General features: G+C 43.0%; 2 protein-coding genes across 3 annotated transcripts in view; one reads left to right on the top strand and one right to left on the bottom strand.

The window, feature by feature from the left end:
- TMEM177 (transmembrane protein 177) overlaps window positions 1-22,346 on the top strand; it is a 54,686-nt gene that overhangs the window by 4,640 nt on the left and 27,700 nt on the right. Inside the window, exon 2 of one of the 2 annotated variants that reach the window (XM_073305036.1) lies at window positions 1,885-7,506. The exons of the other annotated variant lie outside the window; for it this stretch is intronic. Within the exon in view, the coding sequence (XP_073161137.1) occupies window positions 1,899-2,828 (930 nt within the window). The 5' untranslated portion in view covers window positions 1,885-1,898 and the 3' untranslated portion in view covers window positions 2,829-7,506. Of the gene's footprint in view, window positions 1-1,884; window positions 7,507-22,346 lie in introns of those variants that run through there. 2 annotated transcript variants of the gene reach the window in all.
- On the bottom strand, window positions 4,919-20,787 carry LOC140895907 (fibrinogen-like protein 1-like protein). The gene is given in 3 exon segments (XM_073306807.1): window positions 4,919-5,562; window positions 19,682-19,874; window positions 20,782-20,787. Coding segments are annotated over 3 exon segments (843 nt in total).

Raw genomic sequence — 22,346 nt, forward strand, 5'->3', positions numbered from 1 at the left:
CTCTGGCGCTGGGTCGGGGCCGCACCACGTGGCTTCCAGAAGCCGCGGCATTGCCCCTCTCCAGCTCCTACCTGCTCCAATGGGAGCTGCAAGGGTGTTGCTTGCAGATGGGGCAGTGTGCAGAGCTGCCTGGCCGCACCTCTGCATAGGAGCCAGAGAAGGGACGTACCTCAAGAGGCTCCCGGAAGCAGTGGCAGGTGCTGTTCGGAGCCTGCACCCCTTGAGCCTCTCCCCACGCCTCTGCCCCAGCCCTGATCCTCCTCCCGCTCTCCAAACCCCTTGATCCTAACCCGGAGCACCCCCCTGCACCCCAAATGCCTCAGCCCCACCCCAGAGCCTGAACCCCCTCCCTCACCCCAATTCCAATTTTGTGAGCATTCATGGCCCGCCATACAATTTCTATTCCCCGATGTGGCCCTTGGGCCAAAAAGGTTGCCCACCCCTGCGCTAAGTTATTCAGCATTTTCATCAATGATCTGGAAGTAAATATAAAATCACTGCTGATAAAATGTGCAGATGACACAGATTGGAGGAATGGTAAAAAATGATGAGAACAGGGCAGTCATACAGACCCATCTGAACCACTTGGCAAGCTGGACACATTCAAACAAAATGTGTTTTTTATACAGCCAAATAAAATAAATTTAAAAATCTGGGAACAAGGAATGCAGGCCATGCCTACAGAATGGGAGGTTGTTTACTGGAAAGCAGCAATTCTGAAAAGGATTTAGGGGTCATAATGGACAAGCAAGTCAATGTGACCTTTCAGTCCGATGCTGTGGGGGAAAAGGACTAATGCAATCCTTTGATGTATAAATGGGAGAGCTGTGAGTAGAAGTATGGAGGCAGTTTTACCCCTGTATATGGCACTGGTCCAGTATCAGTCTCACTACTGCATACAGTGCTGGTGTCCACATTTTTGAAAGGATGTTGCAAGTTGGAGAGGGTGCAGAGAAGAACCACAAAAATGATTCAGGGCTGGAGAAAATGCGTTGCAATGAAAGTCTTAAAGAGCTCAATATGCTCAATTTATCAAAAAGAAGATTGAGAGGTGACTTGATTACAGTGTTTAAGTACCTTCATGGGGAGAAAATACCAGGTATTAAAGGTCCCTTTAATCTAGTGGAGAAAGGCATAACAAGAACCAGTGGCTGGAAGCTGAAGCCAAACAAACTCAAATTAGAAATAATGCACACATTTTTACCTGTGATGGTGATTAACCACTGGAACAGACGACCAAGGGAACAGGTGGATTCTCCCATGCTTGATGTCTTCAGACCAAGACTGGATGCCTTTCTGGAAGATATGCTTAAGCCAAACACAATTTATTGCACTCGATAGGGGGTAATTCAGTGAAATTTAACAGCCTGTGTTATACAGGAGGGTCAGACTAGATGATTACAGTGATCCCTCTGCTGTTAATATCTAAACTATGTGACTGATGGAACAGAAGTCATCTGAGTTACAAAAAACTGTTGTGGCAAGGGGCAGATTTGCAGTATTGGGTAAAACAGGGTACTCCATTCAGAATATGTTAGTAAATGGATGTGGTGACATTACCATAATACTGATATATTACCCTAATTACAATGAACTGATTTAATGGAGGAGAAAAAGGGATTGATTCCTTCTGGGCCTCTGTATCAACCAGTTTGCATTCTGAAGCACAAGAGCATGAGATTAAGTCTCTATAACAAAAGGGTTTAACATTTTCCTTGTTGTAGTATGGTTGTATCCTACTTATTCTTGTATTTATATCTTTGTGTATAAATAGAGTGGAGTGATTTCCTGGATATCGGGCTCTGCTTGTTTAAAATAATCTTAAATGAAAGGGGACCCATATGTGCATCTTTTAATTCCCTGTTTGTGTGTTGTTATGAACAGGTTGGAAGTTGGCTATGGCAGGTCCGTTCCTGTGGAAGGCAGCTGCGTTGGTAGAGAAGCACAGGACTCGCTTGTTGGCAGTGTCCTGCGCTGGGCTGTTTGGGGCTAACCTTTCCTATCATGTCTTTCCTGAGCAGACGTTCAAACTGTGGTATCAGTGCTGGACTAAGGGGCAACCGGCTGAGCTCTCAGAGAAGCTACGCAGCCTCTTCCACGATGTTCTGGGAGATGTTGGCGTGAAGTGCGTGAATTGTTACCAACCCTTTGCAGCTTTTGGCTTCCACCCAGTGAGTGCTGGGATCCCATGGCTGCCTGCAGGTTCTCTGGTGGGCATCCCTGCCAATTTCAATAGCACCGCGGAGGACAGACAAGGAATTGTCAACCGTGTCGTTGTGATAAATGGCAGAGAAGTGGACTGGGAGAGTAAACAAGGGCTAGCTTTGAAGGAAGCCCTGATGTTTTCACCAGAGGCTCAGAAGTTTGCCATTGCCAGAGAGATTGTGTACTTGCAAAGCAATAGCCCTGCAGTTTATGCAGCTGTGCCTCCTGCTTGCTTAGCTGGCACCTGTCTGTCTGGGGTGGCTATAAAGCAGCTTCTGGGCTTGTATTCTGGCCCCAGGGTGTTTCGAGGCATTTATAACATCACCATTGCAGCAATCGGACTTGTTGGCTACTTTCTTGCTTATGATGCCGTGAGCCACGCACTAGACTACAGGTCGGATAGAAAGGCAGCCACCATTTCCAAAGACTACGCCAGAGGTGGGGTGGAATTCTACGACAGAATCCTGTCCCGGAACAGGACACTCCGCACTCTTTTGGGCAAACAAGGAGAGAAAATTTATGCCCCTAGCGGTAATCTTTTCCCTAGGTATTGGTTTAGATTAAAGCACGCTCCATACACTTCCAGAAGAGACTTGCTCGTTAACATTTTAAGAGCGCCCTAGGCATAGGAAGGGAGTGATTGGATTTTAAACTTGTAAATTATGTATTCTCTTGGAACGCCACTGTGCTGCCTTCCTCTCCCGTCCCCTGCAACGTCATTCATGCTCTGCTTTTTTTTTTTTTTTTTGCATATAGTTTGGAAGTACTGTTTAATTTTTCATTCACTGGATGCATCTCTCTTAAAAAATTAAAGACCTGTTTCAAAAGTCCTCTGTCCTACATGCATCTTAAACACTAAAGCCCACTCAGGGAGTGTTACTTCTCAGACACTGATCTGGAAATGCTGGTGCTTTACTCACCTATAGTTTTGAAATAATTTCTAAAGAATGCAAAAGGTGAAGTACCCCACACAGAATTTTTGTGGCATTAATTTAAAGAGGGGTGAATGTGTGTGTGTATATTATACATATTCTCCACCCCTCATGTGGCACAGCCTAAAGGAATGGTGGGAGCTCTATCACATCCAACGAGACATTTAAAATAGCCTAGACAATACAGTGTAAGTTGCTCTCATTCTGCTTGTGAATTACATTTTTTTGCCACTTATGCTGTAAGGCACAGTGTCCCCGAGTGGTCCAGCTGGTGTGGGGCAGCGTCTTGTTATCCCCAATTCAGGGCTGTGGCTAAAAGTCAAGAGACCCATTAACTCTTCCTTTTTTAACTCACTCAGAACTTGGGAGCTGCCATCTTGCTGCCTGTTGAAAAATTAAGACAGGAAAAAATTTGCTCTCCCCATTAAATTGCATGGGAGAAGCAAGGTGCTATGAACAGGGGTTTTAGTGTTTTGTTCTTTGTTTTAAGTAAGTTGGAATCTTTATGGAAATTTTCATTATGTTGCTTTGCATATGAAGTGTAATGGGAGGGAGGCTGGTAGGAAGAGTTGAGTGAGCCAGGCTACTGCCAATGTAGTGGGTGGGGTGAATCTTTAAATGTTTGGTGGAAAAGCAAGGCTGGGGAGAGTTGTAAGTATGTATTGGGTGAAACTGGAGAACTTGGGCAGGGAACCTGGCATTTGGGCAAAGATTAGGCTAAGGGAAGGGGGGACAGGTTTTGAGGAATACAGGGTATTTAGAAAACAGATTGTATTCTTTAAAGCTTCTGTCTATAAAGTGTGACCCTAGTGGATAGAGCACTGGATTGGGAATCTGGAGCCCTGGGTTCTGTTCCTGTCTCTGCCACTGGCCTGCTGAGTGACCTTGGGCAAGTCATTTCACCTCTGTGTGCGCCTCAGTTTCACCCTCTCTAGAGTGAAGATGATATTGACCTTCATAAAGTGCTTTGAGATCTGCTGATGAAAAGCACTATATATAAGGGCTTGATTTTATAATTATTAAAGAAAAACAAATATCGTTCAAGGGAGAGTAAAAGCAAAGATAACTGCATTTGTTGACAGGCAGGCTGCTCTTTCAAAACAGATTCAAACTTACCTAAAAACAGCAGCTCTCAGAGAACCTTTTTAATCTAAGAGAAAGAGTGGACCTGATTCTCCATTGCCCTGGACCACATGTAATCATTTTTCCCAGCACAAAGTCAGTGTTAAATGCCACCATTCTGACGTGGTAGCATTTTACACCCACTCTACTCTAGTGCAAATGACTACAACAAGCAATGGAGTTCATGCTTTCCTAAATTGTCTGTAACCGTAGCCACCGCAGGCTTTGGTCCAAGCCAGACTTCATCAGGAACTTATATAGCAGGGAGATTTTGTGTGTGTTTATTTTGGGGGTGGAATTTTGATGACAAATTGCTGGAATTTTCACTTAATATCAAAAGACTTAACAGAAATATTTGATTTGGGTAAAAGACACTGCACAGCATGTGTGCTAGATGAAAAATAATTTTATTGGGTTTGGTACCATTTGCACTGTTGCTTGCTCCTTACTGATGACAGTTGAATGCGATCAGAGAGGTTTAACATGCTATAAAGACATTTTTATTAGTAAGAGAATCAAAATCAGACATCCTTTCCGTAAGGAAAGCAGAGAAACCTGTAGCTCACACAACTTAAGGAAACACGAGTCTGCATTTTTATTTTTCTGTTAAACATTGCATCAGCTCATCAGAATACAGTGTACCAGGGTGGGAGTGTGTTCTAAACCCTGCTGCAGTACATATGAATGGGCTTCAGTAGCATGCTTGATTTTCTGCTGTCGCAGGAGGTCTGCCAGTGAAGGGCACCCCTGCGGTTCAGCTGGACATCATAACAGGAGTCAGACCACCACCCCCCTCCACTAACATCTGCACAGTTTTCCAAACTTGACCTGTCATTATCAGTGTCCTTAGCTGGAAATCTCATGTTCTCATGCATGTTCCTGGTTCTGGATGAACTAAGAGATTCTCCTGCATTACCCTCGTACATCCCTAACTTCAGCTGGTAAAAATCTTCCTCATCTCTCATGACGAAGCTGTCGTATTCTACATGTTTCTGCCTGCCCTGGGCATCAAGTAAATTTATCTGGACTTTGTACCATTTTTGCTTGGTGATGAGGTTGATAAACTTATTGCCAAGCCAGCGATCTCCCTCTAGGTCGCCAAAGCCATATTTGTAGGTTGTCCAGGCTTCTGACCATGTGAGCTCAGTGTTGTTGCTGTTTCTCTGGATTACTGTCCACCCAGTACCGCCATCCATCTATCACTGGACCACAGGCATGCGGCTTCCTTCAGGCTGTGTGATGTAGTAAAGGCCACTCTCACTGTGGTGTGAATGGAAAAGTTCATCACAGTCCCTTGGGAAAGCTGAGGCATAAAAGAAGTTGTAGATGATTGGCTGATTCTAAAACTCAAAGCTAAATTGCTTTGTCTCTTCTCAGAATAAGCTTAAAGCTAACATAAACAGGAGTATTAAAGGTCAAGACTGAAGTACATTGCCTGTGAAGTGTGGAGCCCTAGAACTGGAATATAACTCAGAATTTAGCCCATTATGTCAGATTCTTCCCTGGTGTAACTCCACCAGAATCCACAAAACTCACCAAGATTTACACTGGGAATGAATTTAACCACTTTTGTTTTGTTTTGTTTGCTATTACACAATTACTCCATACTAAATCCTGAGTGCACTAGGGGAATGGAGACCCGCCTTCAGAAGAACTGCAAGTCAGCTAAAATGGCAATTTAAAAAAATTAAAGAAAGTGCCTTGCCTGCTACCATAGCTTAGCACAGCCTTGTCTTAAGCGCCTGCAGGCCGTTCTCCTATGTAACATTAAAGCATATTATAAAGCCCCTGTGGTAGTAATGAATTTTCCAGCTGCTTCCTCTGTAACTGCAATGCAGCAGGTCTCTTTAGAAACTTCAAGGGCCTGTAAATGCTTCATTGTTCTCTCATCAGCTGTTCGGGTAACCTGTTTTGGAATGTAGATGTCAGTAAGTGTAATTCTTTTTTTAAAAGTACATGATCTGGCTTTCCAAGGAGCAGCTCATCATAAATATAAAGGGAAGGGTAACCCTTTCTGTATACAGTGCTATAAAATCCCTCTTGGCCAGAGGCAAAATCCTTTCACCTGTAAAGGGTTAAGACGCTAAGGTAACCTCGCTGGCACCTGACCCAAAATGACCAATGAGGGGACAAGATACTTCCAAATCTGGAAGGGGGGGAAAAGGTTTTTGTCTGTCTGTGTGATACCTTTGCCGGGAACAGATCAAAGATGCAAACTCTTCAATTCCTGTAGAGTTAGTAAGTAATCTAGCTAGAAAATGCATTAGGTTTTCTTTGTTCTTTGGCTTGTAAATTTGCTGTGCTGGAGGAAATGTGTATTTTTGTATCTTTTTGTAACTTGAGGTTTTGCCTAGAGGGATTCTCTAGGTTTTGAATCTGACTGCCTATAAGATTATCTTCCGTTCTGATCTTACAGAGTTGTTCTCTTATCTTTTTTGTTCTTCTAATAAAGTTCTGATTTTTAAGAATCTGATTGGGTTTTTTGGGTCTTAAAAATCCAAGGGGTTTGTGCTCATCTTGTTTGTTCTCAAGCCTCCCCAGGAAAGGGGGCGTAAGAGCTTGGGGGGATATTTGGGGGAAAATAGGAACTCCAAGTGGTCCTTTCCCTGTTCTTTATTTAAAACACTTGGTGGTGGCAGCATTTTACCTAATCCAAGGGCAAAGACTTTGCGCCTTGGGGAAGTTTTAACCTAAGATGGTAGAAATAAGCTTAGGGGTTCTTTCATGCGGGTCCCCACATCTGTACCCTAGAGTTCAGAAGGAACTTTGATATGGTGGCAGAGTGGTGGGACCATTTTGAACCAGAAGCACGGCAGGTTTTGTAAAAGGTGATTACAGCTGCAGGTTCTGTCTCTCTGCCTGATTACAGAGCAGCTCCATGACAAAAGGATTTTTATGTAGGCTGAGAACAGCTATCAGAGACAAAGGTATCAGGTTACAGCACAGCAAATTTTACAAGCCAGGTTTTTGTTTTTTGTTTTTGTTTTAACTCTCGGGTATAGCTAGGTTAAAAACAGAGAGGCTAAGATGACAAAAAGCAATGCCAGCAGAAACTGGAGATAGCCAGACTGGAAGCATAAGAGAAAGAAAAGGAACACCAGAAATTGGTCGAATTAAAATGACTCGATAAGGAGGCAGAGAAAGCCCAGGAGGCTGCCCACCAGAGAGCTATGGAGGCAAAAGAAAAAGAAATGGAGGCTGCCCACAGGAGAGCTATGGAGGCAAGAGAAAAAGAAATGGAGGCAAAGGAAAAAGAAATGGAGGAGAGGGAAAAAGAGAGGAAGCATGCACTGGAGATAGAGAAGTCAAGGGCTCAGCAGAATATACTGAATAACCCTAAAATCGTTCCCCAACAATCCACAAATGGGAGCGACTATGTCCACAGTATGATGAATCCAGTGATATTGCTGAATATTTTCTCACCTTTGAGAGACTGTGCACACTCCATAAAATTCCTGATGCTCACAAGATGACCACATTGGTCGCAAAATTGATTGGAAGAGCTCTGGATATATTCAATAAGATGCCTATTGATGAGGCTTCTGACTATAATAAATTCAAGGATATGGTTTTAAAACAATTTCAAGTTACACCTGAAACTTACAGAGTAAAATTTTGAACCCTTAAGAGAGGGCCTGGACTAAGTAATGTGGCTTATGTAAACCAGATGACAGATCATTTTGATAAATGGATCAAAGGGCAGGATGAAACTAGCTTTGGAGGAATACGGGATTTGATGATACAGGAGCAATTCCTGAATATGTCCAAGGATGATATAACACAGCGTTTATGGGATAAGAAAATGGACTCAGCAGGAAATCTTGCTTTTTATGCTGATCAATGCAAGCAGTCCCAGACTGCCACAGAGGTGGGGCAAACCGGAACAAAATGGGTGGAGGGAGGAGAGAGGAACAACCCTGGTCGCAGTTTGAGTGGATACCAGAAGGGACACCCTCAGACCACCCCTACTACCAGGGGCAGCCCAAGGCCTCAACTGTACACCAAGGAACACTCTAGACACCTTATCGTCCCACCACACGGTTCTCCAGCAACCCACCTCGCCCCAGTGACCAGTCAGCTGGGTGATGTTTTAAATGTAACAGGCCAGAGCATGTAAAGGCCAACTGCCCCAAGAACCCCAACAGGATTTCAGTTCATTGCACCGGAATCACACCAGAGGTCCTCAGGCCCAGATGCCTCTTAGATACCCTCAAAGTGGAGGGAAACTGTGAATGTGGGTGGGAAGAAGGTTACAGCATGGTGGGACACCAGAGCACAAGTGTTGGCTGTCCACGCTTCCTTAGTGGACCCCAATTTAATCGACCCAGAGGTCCAAGTGACGATTCAACCCTTCAAGTCAAACTCCTTTGACTTGCCTACAGCCAAGTTGCCTGTCCAGTACAAGGGCTGGTCAGGAATGTGGACTTTTGCAGTCTATGATGATTATCCCATCCCCATGCTGTTGGGGGAAGACTTGGCCAATCATGTGAAGCTAGCCAAAAGGGTGAGAATGGTCACCCGCAGCCAGGCTAAGCAAGCTGTCACACCTAGCTCTGTTCTGGGGACTTCTACCAGGACCCGGTCAGAGGTGATGGAACCGGACCCCATGCCAACGTCTGCAACAGCAGTAGTGGATCCAGTCACAGAGACCCAGACAGAACCAGTCCCGGAACCGGTAGAACAACCAGCACCAGAACCATTGCCAGCACTGAATCCAGTGCTTGCAACCCCAACACCAGAGGGCCCCACCAAACCTGCACCGGCAGCAGCAGATAAACCTACACAAGAGGCTCAGCCGGAGTCTGAACCCCTTCATAGTGCACCAGCGGAGAGCGGTTCACAGTCAACGGAAACAGCCCCATCACCTGCATCGCTTCCAGAGGGACCAAGCCCAGGTCCACAATCCAATGAGGAACTGATGTCTCCAGCATGAAGAAAACAGTTCCAGACCGAACAGGAAGCAGATGAAGGCCTCCAGAGAGCTTGGACGGCGGCACGGAGCAACCCACCGCCTCTCAGCTCTTCTAATCGATCCAGCTTTGTTGTAGAAAGAGGACCTTTGTACAAGGAAATTTTCTGGTGGACACCAGGAAGACTGGCATCCTCAGAGACAGTTGATGGTTCCAACTGATTACCAGGTAAAGCTCTTAAGCTTAGCCCATGATCATCCTAGTGGCCATGCTGGGGTGAACAGAACCAAAGACCATTTGGGAAAGTCATTCCATTGGGAGGGAATGGGCAAGGATATTTCTACCTATGTCCCGTCTTGTGAGGTGTGCCAAAGAGTGGGAAAACCCCAAGACCAGGTTAAAGCCCCTCTCCAGCCACTCCCCATTATTGAGGTTCCATTTCAGTGAGTAGCTGTAGTTATTCTGGGTCCTTTTCCGAAAAAGACACCTAGAGGAAAGCAGTACATACTGACTTCCATGGATTTTGCCACCCGATGGCTGGAAGCAGTAGCTCTAAGCAACACCAGGGCTAAAAGTGTGCGCCAGGCACTAACGGACATCTTTGCCAGGGTAGGTTGGCCCTCCGACATCCTTACAGAGGCAGGAACTAATTTCTTGGCAGGAACTATGGAAAGCCTTTGGGAAGCTCATGGGGTGAATCACTTGGTTGCCACCCCTTACCACCATCAAACAAATGGCCTGGTGGAGAAGTTTAATGGAACTTTGGGGGCCATGATACGTAAATTTGTAAATGAGCACTCCAATGATTGGGACCTAGTGTTGCAGCAGCTGCTCTTTGCCTACAGAGCTGTACCACATCCCAGTTTAGGATTTTCACTGTTTGAACTTGTATATGGCCGCGAGGTTAAGGGGTCATTATAGTTGATGAAGCAGCAATGGGAGGGGTTTACAGCTTCTCCAGGAACTAACATTCTGGACTTTGTAACCAACCTACAAAACACCCTCCGAACCTCTTTAGCCCTTGCTAAAGAAAATCTAAAAGATGCTCAAAAAGAGCAAAAAGCCTGGCATGATAAACATGCCAGAGAGCGTTCCTTCAAAGTAGGAGACCAGGTCATGGTCTTAAAGGCACTCCAGGCCCATAAAATGGAAGCGTCGTGGGAAGGGCCATTCACGGTCCAGGAGCGCCTGGGGGCTGCTAATTATCTCATAACATTCCCCACCTCAAACCAAAAGCCTAAGGTGTACCATATTAATTCTCTCAAACCCTTTTATTCCAGAGAATTAAAGATTTGTCAGTTTATAGCCCAGGGAGATGACAACGCTTAGTGGCCTGAAGGTATCTACTATGAAGGGAAAAGTGATGGTGGTGTGGGAGAGGGGTACCTCTCCATGACCCTTGGGCGTATGCAGCGACAGCAGATCAAGGAGCTGTGCACTAGCTACGTACCGACATTCTCAGCCACCCCGGGACTGACTGAACGGGCATACTGCTCCATTGACACAGGTCACCCAATTAAAGTCCAACCTTACTGGGTGTCTCCTCAAGCTAAAATTGCTATAAAACGGGAGATCCAGGATATGTTACAGATGGGTGTAATCTGCCCCTCTGGCAGTGCATGGACTTCTCCAGTGGTTCTAGTTCCCAAACCAGACGGGAAGATACGTTTTTGCGTGGACTACCATAAGATAAATGCTGTAACTCGCCCAGACAGCTATCCAATGCCATGCACAGATGAACTATTGGAGAAACAGGGAAGGGTCCAGTTCATCTCTACCTTGGACTTAACCAAGGGGTACTGGCAGGTACCACTAGATGAATCCGCCAAGGAAAGGTCAGCCTTCACCACACATCTCGGGCTGTATGAATTTAATGTACTCCCTTTCGGGCTGCAGAATGCACCCGCTACCTTCTTAAAAACTTGTAGATGGTCTCCTAGCGGGATTCGGAGAATATGCAGTCGCCTACCTTGACGATGTGGCCATATTTTTGGATTCCTGGGCAGAACACCTAGAACATCTACAAAAAGTCTTTGAGCGCATAAGGGAGGCAGGACTAACTGTTAAGGCTAAGAAGTGTCAAATAGGCCTAAACAGAGTGACTTACCTTGGACACCAGGTGGGTCAAGGAACTATCAACCCTCTACAGGCCAAAGTGGATGCTATCCGAAAGTGGCCTGTCCCAAAGTAAAAGAAACGGGTCCAATCCTTTTTAGGCTTGGCCGGATATTACAGGCTATTTGTACCACAGTACAGCCAAATCGCCGCCCCATTGACAGACCTAACAAAAAAGAAACCACCAAATGCTGTTCAGTGGACCGAAGAATGTCAGAAGATCTTTAAGCAGCTTAAAGCGACACTCATGTCTGACCCTGTGCTAAGGGCCCCAGACTTTGACAAACCGTTCCCAGTAACCACAAATGCGTCCGAGTGTGGTGTGGGAGCAGTCTTAATGCAGGAAGGCCCGAATCAAGAATTCCATCCTGTCGTGTTTCTCAGCAAGAAGCTGTCTGAGAGGGAAAGCCACTGGTCAATCAGTGAAAAGGAATGTTACGCCATTGTCTACGCTCTGGAAAAGCTACGCCCATACGTTTGGGGACGGCGTTTTCCACCTGCAAACTGACTATGCTGCGCAACAGTGGCTTCATACTGCCACGGGAAATAACAAAAAATTTCTTTAGTGGAGTTTAGGTCTTCAAGATTTTGGTTTCGACATACAACACATTTCAGGAGCTTCTAACAAAGTGGCTGATGCACTCTCCCGTGAAAATTTCCCAGAATCAACTGATTAAATCGTCCTTGAGATGTGGAGAAAATTGTTAGTCTTTATACAGTTAGTAGTATATTTAGAGGTGCATGTGTCTTATTAACTCTGTTTTCTCCTAGAGCTCCAGGAAGAAATCACAGCCAGTGTTTCACCCTATCTGTGATTTGGGGGGCGTGTCATAAAAATAAAGGGAAGGGTAACCACAGTGCTATAAAGTCCCTCCTGGCCAGAGGCAAAATTCTTTCTACTGTAAAAGGTTAAGAAGCTATGGTAACCTCGCTGGCGCCTTGTTATGGAGTCCCCGGGCAATGCTTTGGAACTGCTTCTTGTGAAGCCACTCAGGACTTTGGTGAAGTTTTCTTTTTGTGAGCAGCCTGTTTTTAGAGCAGAAAGCTCACATGGCTTCCACCTTCCTGGGTTTGACCTCGGAGCATTTAGCATCTTTTGCCCCCCGTGCGCATCCCACAGTGAGTCCACCCAGGCGGGATCCTGGGGAAGCCAGAGGGTCCTGCACCCCAACTTCGCAGTCAGATGTGACTCTTAGCCAGCCAGTAAAACAGAGGTTTATTAGATGACAGGAACACAGTCTAAAACAGAGCTTGTAGGTACAGAGAACAGGAACCCTCAGCCGGGTCCATTTTGCGGGGCAGTGAGCCAGACAACCACGTCTGCACTTCGCTCCACGTTCCCAGCCAGCCCCAAACTGACTTATCCTCCGGCTCCTCCTTCTCTGGGCTTTTACCCTTTCCGGGGCCAGGAGGTCACCTGATTGCTTTGTTCTCCAACCCTTTAGCTATCAACTTGCAGGGGGGAATGGCCCAGGCCATCAGTTGCCAGGAGACAGAGTGTCGGCCATTTATGTACACTGGCCCTTTGCTCTCCAACAATTACACCCCCTTATCCTACCACCTAGAGACTTAAGAAATGCATAGGGGAAACTGAGGCACCCCTACAGTATTCAGAGGAAACATTAAGAACAGTCCCACTTATTCACACACCTGACCCAAAATGACCAATGAAGGGACAATACTTTCAAATCTGGAGGGGGGGAGGGGGAGAGAGGTTTTTGTCTGTCTGTGTGATACCTTTGCCAGGAACAGATCAAAGAAGCAAGCTCTCCAATTCCTGTAGAGTTAGTAAGTAATCTAGCTAGAAAATGCATTAGGTTTTCTTTGTTCTTTGGCTTGTAAATTCGCTGTGCTGGAGGAAATGTGTATTCCTGTTTTTGTATCTTTTTGTAACTTAAGGTTTTGCCTAGAGGGATTCTCTATGTTTTGTATCTGACTGCCTGTAAGATTATCTTCCATTCTGATTTTACAGAGTTGTTCTCTTATCTTTTTTTGTTCTTCTAATAAAGTTCTGATTTTTAAGAATCTGATTGGGTTTTTTGGGTCTTAAAAATCCAGGGGGTTTGTGCTCATCTTGTTTATTCTCAAGCCTCCCCAGGAAAGGGGGCGTAAGAGCTTGGGGGGATATTTGGGGGAAAATAGGAACTCCAAGTGGTCCTTTCCCTGTTCTTTGTCTAAAACACTTGGTGGTGGCAGCGTTTTACCTAATCCAAGGGCAAAGACTTTGTGCCTTGGGGAAGTTTTAACCTAAGCTGGTAGAAATAAGTTTAGGGGTTCTTTCATGCGGGTCCCCGCATCTGTACCCTAGAGTTCAGAGTGGGGAAGGAACCTTGACACAGCTTCTTACAGAAGTAGTAGCATTTGCACTCCTCTATCTATATATCTCTACCTCAGTTCTTACACTGACACCCATCCCCATGGCATCTGAGCACCATTCTTGTTATTGAGCTGTCCATATAAAACAAACAAAAACTGCTAATTTAAATTCCCCTGAGCTTTGGAGAGGCTTGGATCTTGGAGGGAAAAAAACAAGTTTATTAACATCTAAAGATAGATTTTAAGTGATTATAAGGGATAGCAAACAGATCAAAGCAGGTTACTGAACAAATAAAACAAACACGCAAACTAAGCTTAATACATTAAAGAAACTGGTTACCAGTTGTAATTTCTCACCCTAAATGTTGTTGTTTTAGGCATTTCTTTCACAGGCCAGCCACCTTTTCCAGCCTGGACTCAGCTCTTCTCCCCCCACTCCCTTTGGTCTTTGTTTCTTAGATGTTTCAGCAGTCATCTTGGGGGGATTCAGTGAAGAATGACCCCTGATTAACTCACTCCCTTCCTTAAATAGGATTTACATATGGCGGGAATCCTTTGTTTCCCAATTTGATCCCCACCCTCTATTAGTGGAAAAATATTAGTAGTCCAGGATGGAGTCCAGTACCAGGTGACATGATCACATGACTCTGCAGTGTCAAAGCAGCATCCCAGGAATCTTCTCAGGAAGGTGGGAGATTAGCATCTTCAAAGTCCTGTTGTTCTCCCTAATGGCCCATCCAGGCTGATTGCGTTCTGTGTGGTGGGCATTCCCTAGGTGTAAACCCACTTATAATTGTTACATAGTCAATATTCCTAACTTCAGATACAGAAATTATACCTGCCTACAAATAATCACATTCAGTAAATCATAACTTTTCCAATGATACATCACATGACCCATCTTGCATAGAACACATCTTAGTTATGCCATATTCGTATCATAACAATGTCTCTATGAAGAATATGGTGCGTAGTGTCACAACTTATAGTTGTTTTGTGTCATTTTTGGGTGATTTTGCTTTTTTTTTATTAATTTAGCCAATTTTCTAAACAAAATGTCATTTCAAAAAGAAAAGTCAAAAGGTTTTGTTTTGAAATGGTCATAACAAACCATTGTGACTTTTTTTTTTTAAATCAATTTTTTTTTGCCAAAACAGTTCACCAAACTTGGCCTGAATTTGCAAATCGTTTGGGTGCCTGGAAAAATGCATCTCTCCATTAATTTACTTTTTGCTGGGGGAAAATAATTTACACAGCTCTGCTTACAGCAGCTAAGCTAATCAAGTTCCCCTGTTGGCTTCTCGGAAAAGGAAACTGAGCTTTGGAGATGGCAGCCATGAGCACAAATCTCCTATACTGATGCCATGTGAGAAAGGAATAATGTGACATTACCGCAAGGAACCGTAATATTTTTGCAGTAAAGTGTCACAGCCTGTGTCACAATAGAGTCATCTTAATAGGAATACCCCTTTCCCCATTAAGAGGAATTCCAGAATCTGCTTAACAAGGATGACAACTTTAATAGTAATGCAGCTGTCTGATGAGTTGCACAGTCCATCATGTTACTGGAGCTGGGAAAAGGCAGTACTGGGAACTGAGCGGCTGCTGTTTGCCCGCTGCCTGTAGCAATAGCAGCTGTGAGATGCACATCGTAACAGACAGCATGTGTGGCTGGCATAGAAGGATCAAATTAATTCGGGTGAATAAAAACAATACTTTCTGCCTGACTCACAGCAGTGGGATGTAATCCAGCCAGGGAGCCTGGCCCTTAGAAGACAATGGGAGCACGAGGCACCGTGGCGACATTTCCAAATCAAAATTTTGACACCCCTCCCCTCCCAAATGAACTTGCCGGTGAAAGCAGATGCTCTCCTGAAATATTTCATTTAATTGAAACTCAGTTTTCTGTCAAAAAAAAAAAAAAGAAAGAAAGAAAAGGTAAGTTCTGACCAAAAGTTTTGGACCAGCCCTAATAATAATTTATCCTGCCTTCCCCGCACCCTTTGTCTGGCTTGTCCACTCAGACTTTAAGCTCTTTAAGGCAGAGACGGACTGTCTCACTGTGTGTTTTGCATAGTGCTTAGCTCAACTGGGCCTCCATCTCGTTTGGGGGCCTCTAGGGGCAAACATAATTCAATAACTGATGAAGAAATACGTATAGTGAGTATACCAAGATATTAAGTTAGCAAGAGCATGTGCAGTGTACACATGCTGCATGTAAGTAAACATACATGGGCCTAAATGTTAAAAAATGACGAGTGATTTGTTTGCCCTTCTGGAGACACCTTACAGGGGCCTAATTTCCAAAAGGGTTGAGCATCCACCTTCTAGAAATCAGGCCCCTTTACTATGCCTGAAGTTGGGCACCTAAAATTTCTGGTCACTTTTGATAGGTTCAGACATAGGATCACTCCTGTTCTTATATAGCCAGGGCTTTGTTATATTGGGAAACTTCCATTATATGTGAAAGATGAGGCAAATGGTGTTCCTTGTGCCATATGCTCAGCCTCCTATGTCTGTAGATGCCATAGAAAATATCAGCTGTAATTAGAATGATTGATTCATATTGGTACTGTACATAGAAAATGCAAAGTGCTATGGGCCTGATCCAGAGCTCATAGGGGTCAATGGGCATTTGCCCAGTGTCTCTGGGCTTTGGATCCAACCACAGTAAGTGCTAAGTAATATAGTATTGTGCTTCTCTTTGTGATTCACAATGAAGAATATTGCTGTCACACTACACCTCTGGATAGAGAGGTAATTGGAGGAGCTACAGTGAAACTATACAACCTCTCAAGCCATTAAGTAAAATACATGCAGTTGTCATTGCATAGCATATGAAATCTTTTTTTTTAAGTGCAAAGTTTGTTAATATCTAAAACACTTTGATAACTTAGCATAATAAAGTAAGTGCAGACCTGCTGGTTCCTTCTTATTTCTGTCATCTGCCGGAATAATTTTCAAGTGGGAATGTTATTGTTTCTTCATTTTTAGTTCCTTTGCATTGCTTATGCCTGTGCAACTCTGATTGCCAGCTGACTCATCTTGCTATCCACTGTATCTCATTCAAACAAGGTTCTTAAACTTTGCTCAGCAGATGGTGTCATCTTGATTTTAAATGTTTGTTTTTTAATGAATGGTGGCAATAATATATCAGGGCTTATTTTCAGTAGATTGGAATTGGTTGAAGGTTGTTTTGGTTTAAATCATTTTGCAATAAAAAATGTCTCTTTGACCAACTGGAAAAATATTTATTTTGGTCAAAATTTTCTGGTGGGAAGGAAAGGAAGTGGTTGAAGTTAAAATTTTTCAATGTTAAACTAATCCGTTTTTGATAAAATGTTTGTTTTAGATTTTTGAAAGCTGAGAAATTTGATTTAGATTTTTTGGATGGATAACCAAAAATGATTTAGGGAAATTTGCAGGGGAAAATGAAAATCTTACAGCATTTCCCACAAAAAAGTATATTTTAACCAAGTCTGTTGAGGATACTATTATGCTGCAGTTCTTGTCTCCAGTGCTGCTTACTATTTTTTGGTGCCTGGTGTGTGGTTGGAGGAATTGGCCCCTCGTGGCCATTAAGATGCTGCCACCATAATGAAGCCCAAAGGCAATGGGAATAGCTGACAGTTTCGAGTGGCTGAAGATTTCAGGGTTTTCCCACTGGTGTTATGCTCACTAAGGACATATTACTTCACCTGCCAGATTAATGAATATTGTGCAAAAAGAGTTAATTGATACCAAGGGCATTTTGAATGCAAAAGGCACTTGGATGCTGTGGGACAGTATAAATACTCACGTTGTGCTAGTAAGGCAGAAACCTGTGTTAGAGGCTGGTATAAAGCCAGGCCACCCAAGGGAGAGCTACAGGTGGGATTTCAGCTGGCACAATCTCTCCAGCATATAAAGTAAATGGGAACAGAATTTATCCCAATACATTCTGGGATAAATACTTCCAGGCTGGTTACACTGCTAGTTCCATCAAATTGTTTATGAGCTACTTATACTTTTGCATTTTGGGTATTTTAGATGGGGAGGAGAGTTCTACATTAGTTTCCTATTTGCTGAAAAGAAGCAAAAGCCCATTTTTCTCTATTGCTATTTTTGTCTCACTTTTCACAAAGCTTTAGGATGAGCACATCACAGGCTTCTTCTTCAAGGAAATTTTATATTGGCTGTTGGCAAAATATTCTTTTAAGAGACTGTTGCAGCAGTGAGGATTTAAATATCAAGAAGAAAAAGTTATGCAGAACCAAATGGAATAATCACTCATCCCTTTATTATTATTCATTGGAAACATTTAAGTTCCAATACTTACACAACTGCACACTGTACCAGAATAGCAATAGGTTTTAAGAACTTGCATATAATTTCTGGGATATCTGTTTCATGGCTTCCTATTCTAGTCTTTGAACTCATTGCACAGTTAGTTAACTATACCAACCTGGGTTGTGTCTTTGTTATGAGGACAAATTCCCACTAGGGATTAGGCTTACCTTTCAAAACTGTCATAACATTTACCATCCCAGACCAATGAGCCCACCAGCCCAGACCAATTATGTATTATTCCCCCCAACACAAAGACTCCTTGGCCAGCTCTCCTCCACAACCTGCTCCCCAGACAAAGGTTCCCCTCCTTGTTCTGCCACACACGTTTTGTCGTCTTTTCTCCTTCAGCTAACTGGTTGGAGTCTACCTCACTTCCTCCATTTTTACACCAGTGCATCTCCATACACTTCAGTGGGATTACTCATAATTTATACCAGTATGATGGCAATCAGAATAGGACCGTAGAACCTGATGAGCCTCTCTGCAGGCTCTCCTAAACAATGATTGACCCTCCCACTCGCTGCTGATGCCCTCAAATTTGCCTATCAAAATAAATTAAATAATTCACCCCTCCCATCTCAGGCAATTGGACAGATGGAAATTTGAAAAACTGGATTGCCACTAAACTCAGTGGAGCTAAACCCGATTACATCAGATAAGCACCAGGACTTTAATTGGTGATCTCAGACTCAAACCCATATTTCCAAAGGTGAAAACTAGTAAATTACTTCACTGTGAATATATATAGAGAGAGTTAATGGATATGAGTATATGATAAAGCCCTATACATTATGCTACTCTGAAGCTGTTTTCATTTTTAAACAAGAAATGAATTACTGTAAATTGAAATCCTGGTTCTATTTCTTAAAGGAGATAGAAAATAAAGATCAAGCCGCACTGTAAATAATGATGCCGTTTTTTAAAACCCTTCTTTATTTCCTAGCTAGAGTAGGGGCATGTACAAATATTTTTTAAAACAGAGCAGGGGAAGAGTAATTCTGTAGACAGATTTTCCTTGTAAGAGCTCTTCTTAAATTAAATGTGTTCCATCCCCTCTCGTTGTCTGTATTATAAAAGTATGTTGTATAATTCTCTATAGATACCAATAGACAGATGTATTAATGGGTTTTGGAAGCTCCATGTAATTTGGGCATAAAACATGAAGTATGTTTTATAGTTCCTCATTAATAATAGTTGAGAATTATGTTCATCTGAGGCAGCAAATATAAATTCTTAATGTTTAGGCATTCATTATATGCCTGCAATGATTGGAAGTTGCCACAGGAAAATAAAAGCCAGTGGTCCCAGAGGTTTTTTATTTTATATTCTGTCAAGCAAATGTGGAAAGTTCTATTCATTTACCTCTTGCTCCCCTAGAAATTCTGAATTATAACAAGATCCATTGATTGAAGAACTCAAATTGGAAATAAGAGACAGTTTTTCAACCCCAAGGGTAATTAACTATCGACACATCTTACCAAAGGAAGTGGTAAATTTATCATCACATGGAGATTTTAAATCAAGATCAATTGTCTTTCTCAAAGATATACACTAGTTCAGTAGTATTTGATTGCTATTGAGATCAATACTGTTCACTTCCATCACAGGGAAGAACAATTCCTGCCACAGTAGGAATTACTGGGTGAAATTCTATGGCCTGTGTTACTGCAGGAGGTCAGACAAGATGCTCATAATGTTCCATTCTGGCCTTAAAATATATTAAATGGCTGGAAAGACAAAAGCTGTTCTTACTTCTCCTGTAGATAACATCATCCAAGTTGTGAATTGCATCAATATCCTTTATCATGTGCAGGTTGTCAACAGCCTGAAGATGTTTCTTCCAAATGTCTTTGTTCTTCTCTAACGCTGAACTGGGTGTGCAGCTCAGTAAAAGAACAGCAAATGCAGCTAGCAGGGTATTACAGGAAGACATTTTTTGGGAAACCTGAAAAAGACAGCACAAACATGCATTATTTGGAAATGGCTTCCATACTTCTAATACAACCGTCCTCTTAATAAACTTACAGTGCTTTGAGGCTAAGTTCAAAAGGAGAAAATAGAATGTCAGGTTTCTGATTTATGTTTTATACTAAGAGATTAAGGTTCATGATGACTAAGCCAGTCACTGATTAACTTCAATGTACATATTTGTAAATCTGAAAAAAAACCTTCACAGATGCTCAATTCATCAACATTATTTACTTTCTTGTTGTAGCATAGTTTATTGGGCTTACGGAGGACAACTATGCCTCATAAAGGGGGATAACAAGGTTCTCAAATTCATCATCATCAAAGATTGCATTTAGTAAAAACAAAATGGTAAAGTAATTGTTTTTTATGATACTGGAAAGGAGGCTAGACCAAAACCAGGAAATCATATGATGCTTCAAGGAAGTATTTTAGTAACTGTTTGATAGAGATTAGCACGAAAATATGATTGTGACAAAGGCCCGTTGGTGGTTCATTGCTATTTGTCAGCAGTTCTTGTCAGGCCTCACTTACTTACTATACCTAACACACTGTCATGATATATGCCCAAAAGATGGCATGTAATATATCACTTGAAAACTAATAACTCACTGATCTTTAATATTCTTGCATGATGTATGTACAAGATGGGTACAAAGAGTTATGGATATTTGATAGAATTATGTTCTTAAAATGTGTTGGCATGTAATGCATAAGCCCCGTCTGCCCAAGACAATGGAATGCCTAACCAGCCAAGTTGTCAGGCAGAGACAATAAAGGAGCATTTACATAAAAGGTAAAGAAAGCCATCAAGCTAACTGGGGAAGAAATAACGACTCGGTTATCACCAGCAGGGAAGGAACCAGCATGAAGTCTTCACCAACCTGCATGGTATCTCTTCCCAGGTTGAGAAAAGGAATTTTATCTGAGAATAAACATGAATGGTTTACTGGACTATAAAGACAGGGAGTCTGATACTCAAATTATAAGTAATTGAATCAACTGATTGTATACTATATTATAAAAGTATATCTAGTAAGGTCTTTTATGAAAGGTAATGAGACACTGGTGATAATATTCTTGTAAAACATATGTTTTAACACTAGAGGAAACATGGATATTCACCGATCTTCTGCTTTAAAGTCTGTGACCAAACAAAGGGAAAAACAGGTTTTCTCCAAGACAAGAGGAAAGGCCGTTATCTACCAAGGAAATGAAGCAAGGGGTGACCAAAAACAATGGAAGCGCCATTTACATATGAATCAGCAGAGGGGTGAAAAGGCCACAGGAAGGGAAGAAAAGCATGAGGTTGTCCTGAGCCTGGGGACAAAACAGTAAATTTGGGAAGATATAAGGAGAGAGAAGAAGCCATCTTAACATTCATCACTGGACAGACACGATGGGCCAGAGGTCTTGCAAACTAAGATGAGTCCTTCAACCAAGAGGGTTGAAGTCTCTGGGAACCAAATATATGTAAGAACCTGCTTTGTTTTAGAACTTTCACTTAGAAAGACAAGGGAAACCAGCCCTTTGTGCTACTACAGAAGGTCCTGACTGAGGTAAAGTGAGCTATGACTGGAAAGCAAAAAGATTGGTAAGAAAGATAACTTGGACCAAAGCTGTAGCTTGTTAAGTCTTAGCCACTAGGAAGCATATTTTACTTTTATTTGCTTGTAACCATTTTGTCCTTATCCCTTACACTTGAGCTCGCTTAAAACCTCTCTCTCTCTCTCTCTCTCTCTCTCTTTGATTAAAAAAATTTGTTTATTTTTATTATAAATCAACCTTGTGCTGTGAAAGGGGGCTAGATGACGACTGGCAGTAGCCACTGAGGCAAGGTGAGGATAGGGGGTTGGGGGTTCCCCTGGGATGGGAGACCCAGCATGTGGGGGTACTGCAGCAGGCAGAACCCCAGGGTAAAGGTGCACCAGGGTCCAGGAGGGACATGCGGGCCTGAGGCAGGTGAGACCCCGGCCAGCAGAGGGCACTCCGAAACTGGTGAAGAGATAATTCCCAAGACGACCAGCAGGAGGTGCCGCGCCAGTGTGTCTTTGCTCTGCTACATGAAGGTTATCAGCCTCTTTCTCTTTGGAATCTGCAGTGGGGGTGCTTGGCTTGTGTGTTACATCTGTTTTCCTGATATATCACTCTTTTGTAAACCCATTATCTTCAGGATTTTTATTAGATGTCGACACTAAGCTTTTTGCCGTCTGTCCATGAACTTCAGAGCTCTGGTCCTAGTATGGCGTTGTGAGAAGCATTGCGACATTGCAACAAAACTAAGCCTCAATCCCTTGAATCCCAAAGGTGCTTTGAAAAAAAAGTCAAGTTTGTTGCTAATTGTGCTGACTTTTTTGCAAATGCGTTTGTGGGAGGGAGCTAGAACTGATACATCAGAGAAAATTGCCAAAATGTGACATTACATCAGGACAAATTCTGGCTGTGGTCT

Source organism: Lepidochelys kempii, chromosome 11 (assembly GCF_965140285.1).
Source record: "Lepidochelys kempii isolate rLepKem1 chromosome 11, rLepKem1.hap1, whole genome shotgun sequence".
Taxonomy (NCBI): Eukaryota; Metazoa; Chordata; order Testudines; family Cheloniidae; genus Lepidochelys; species Lepidochelys kempii.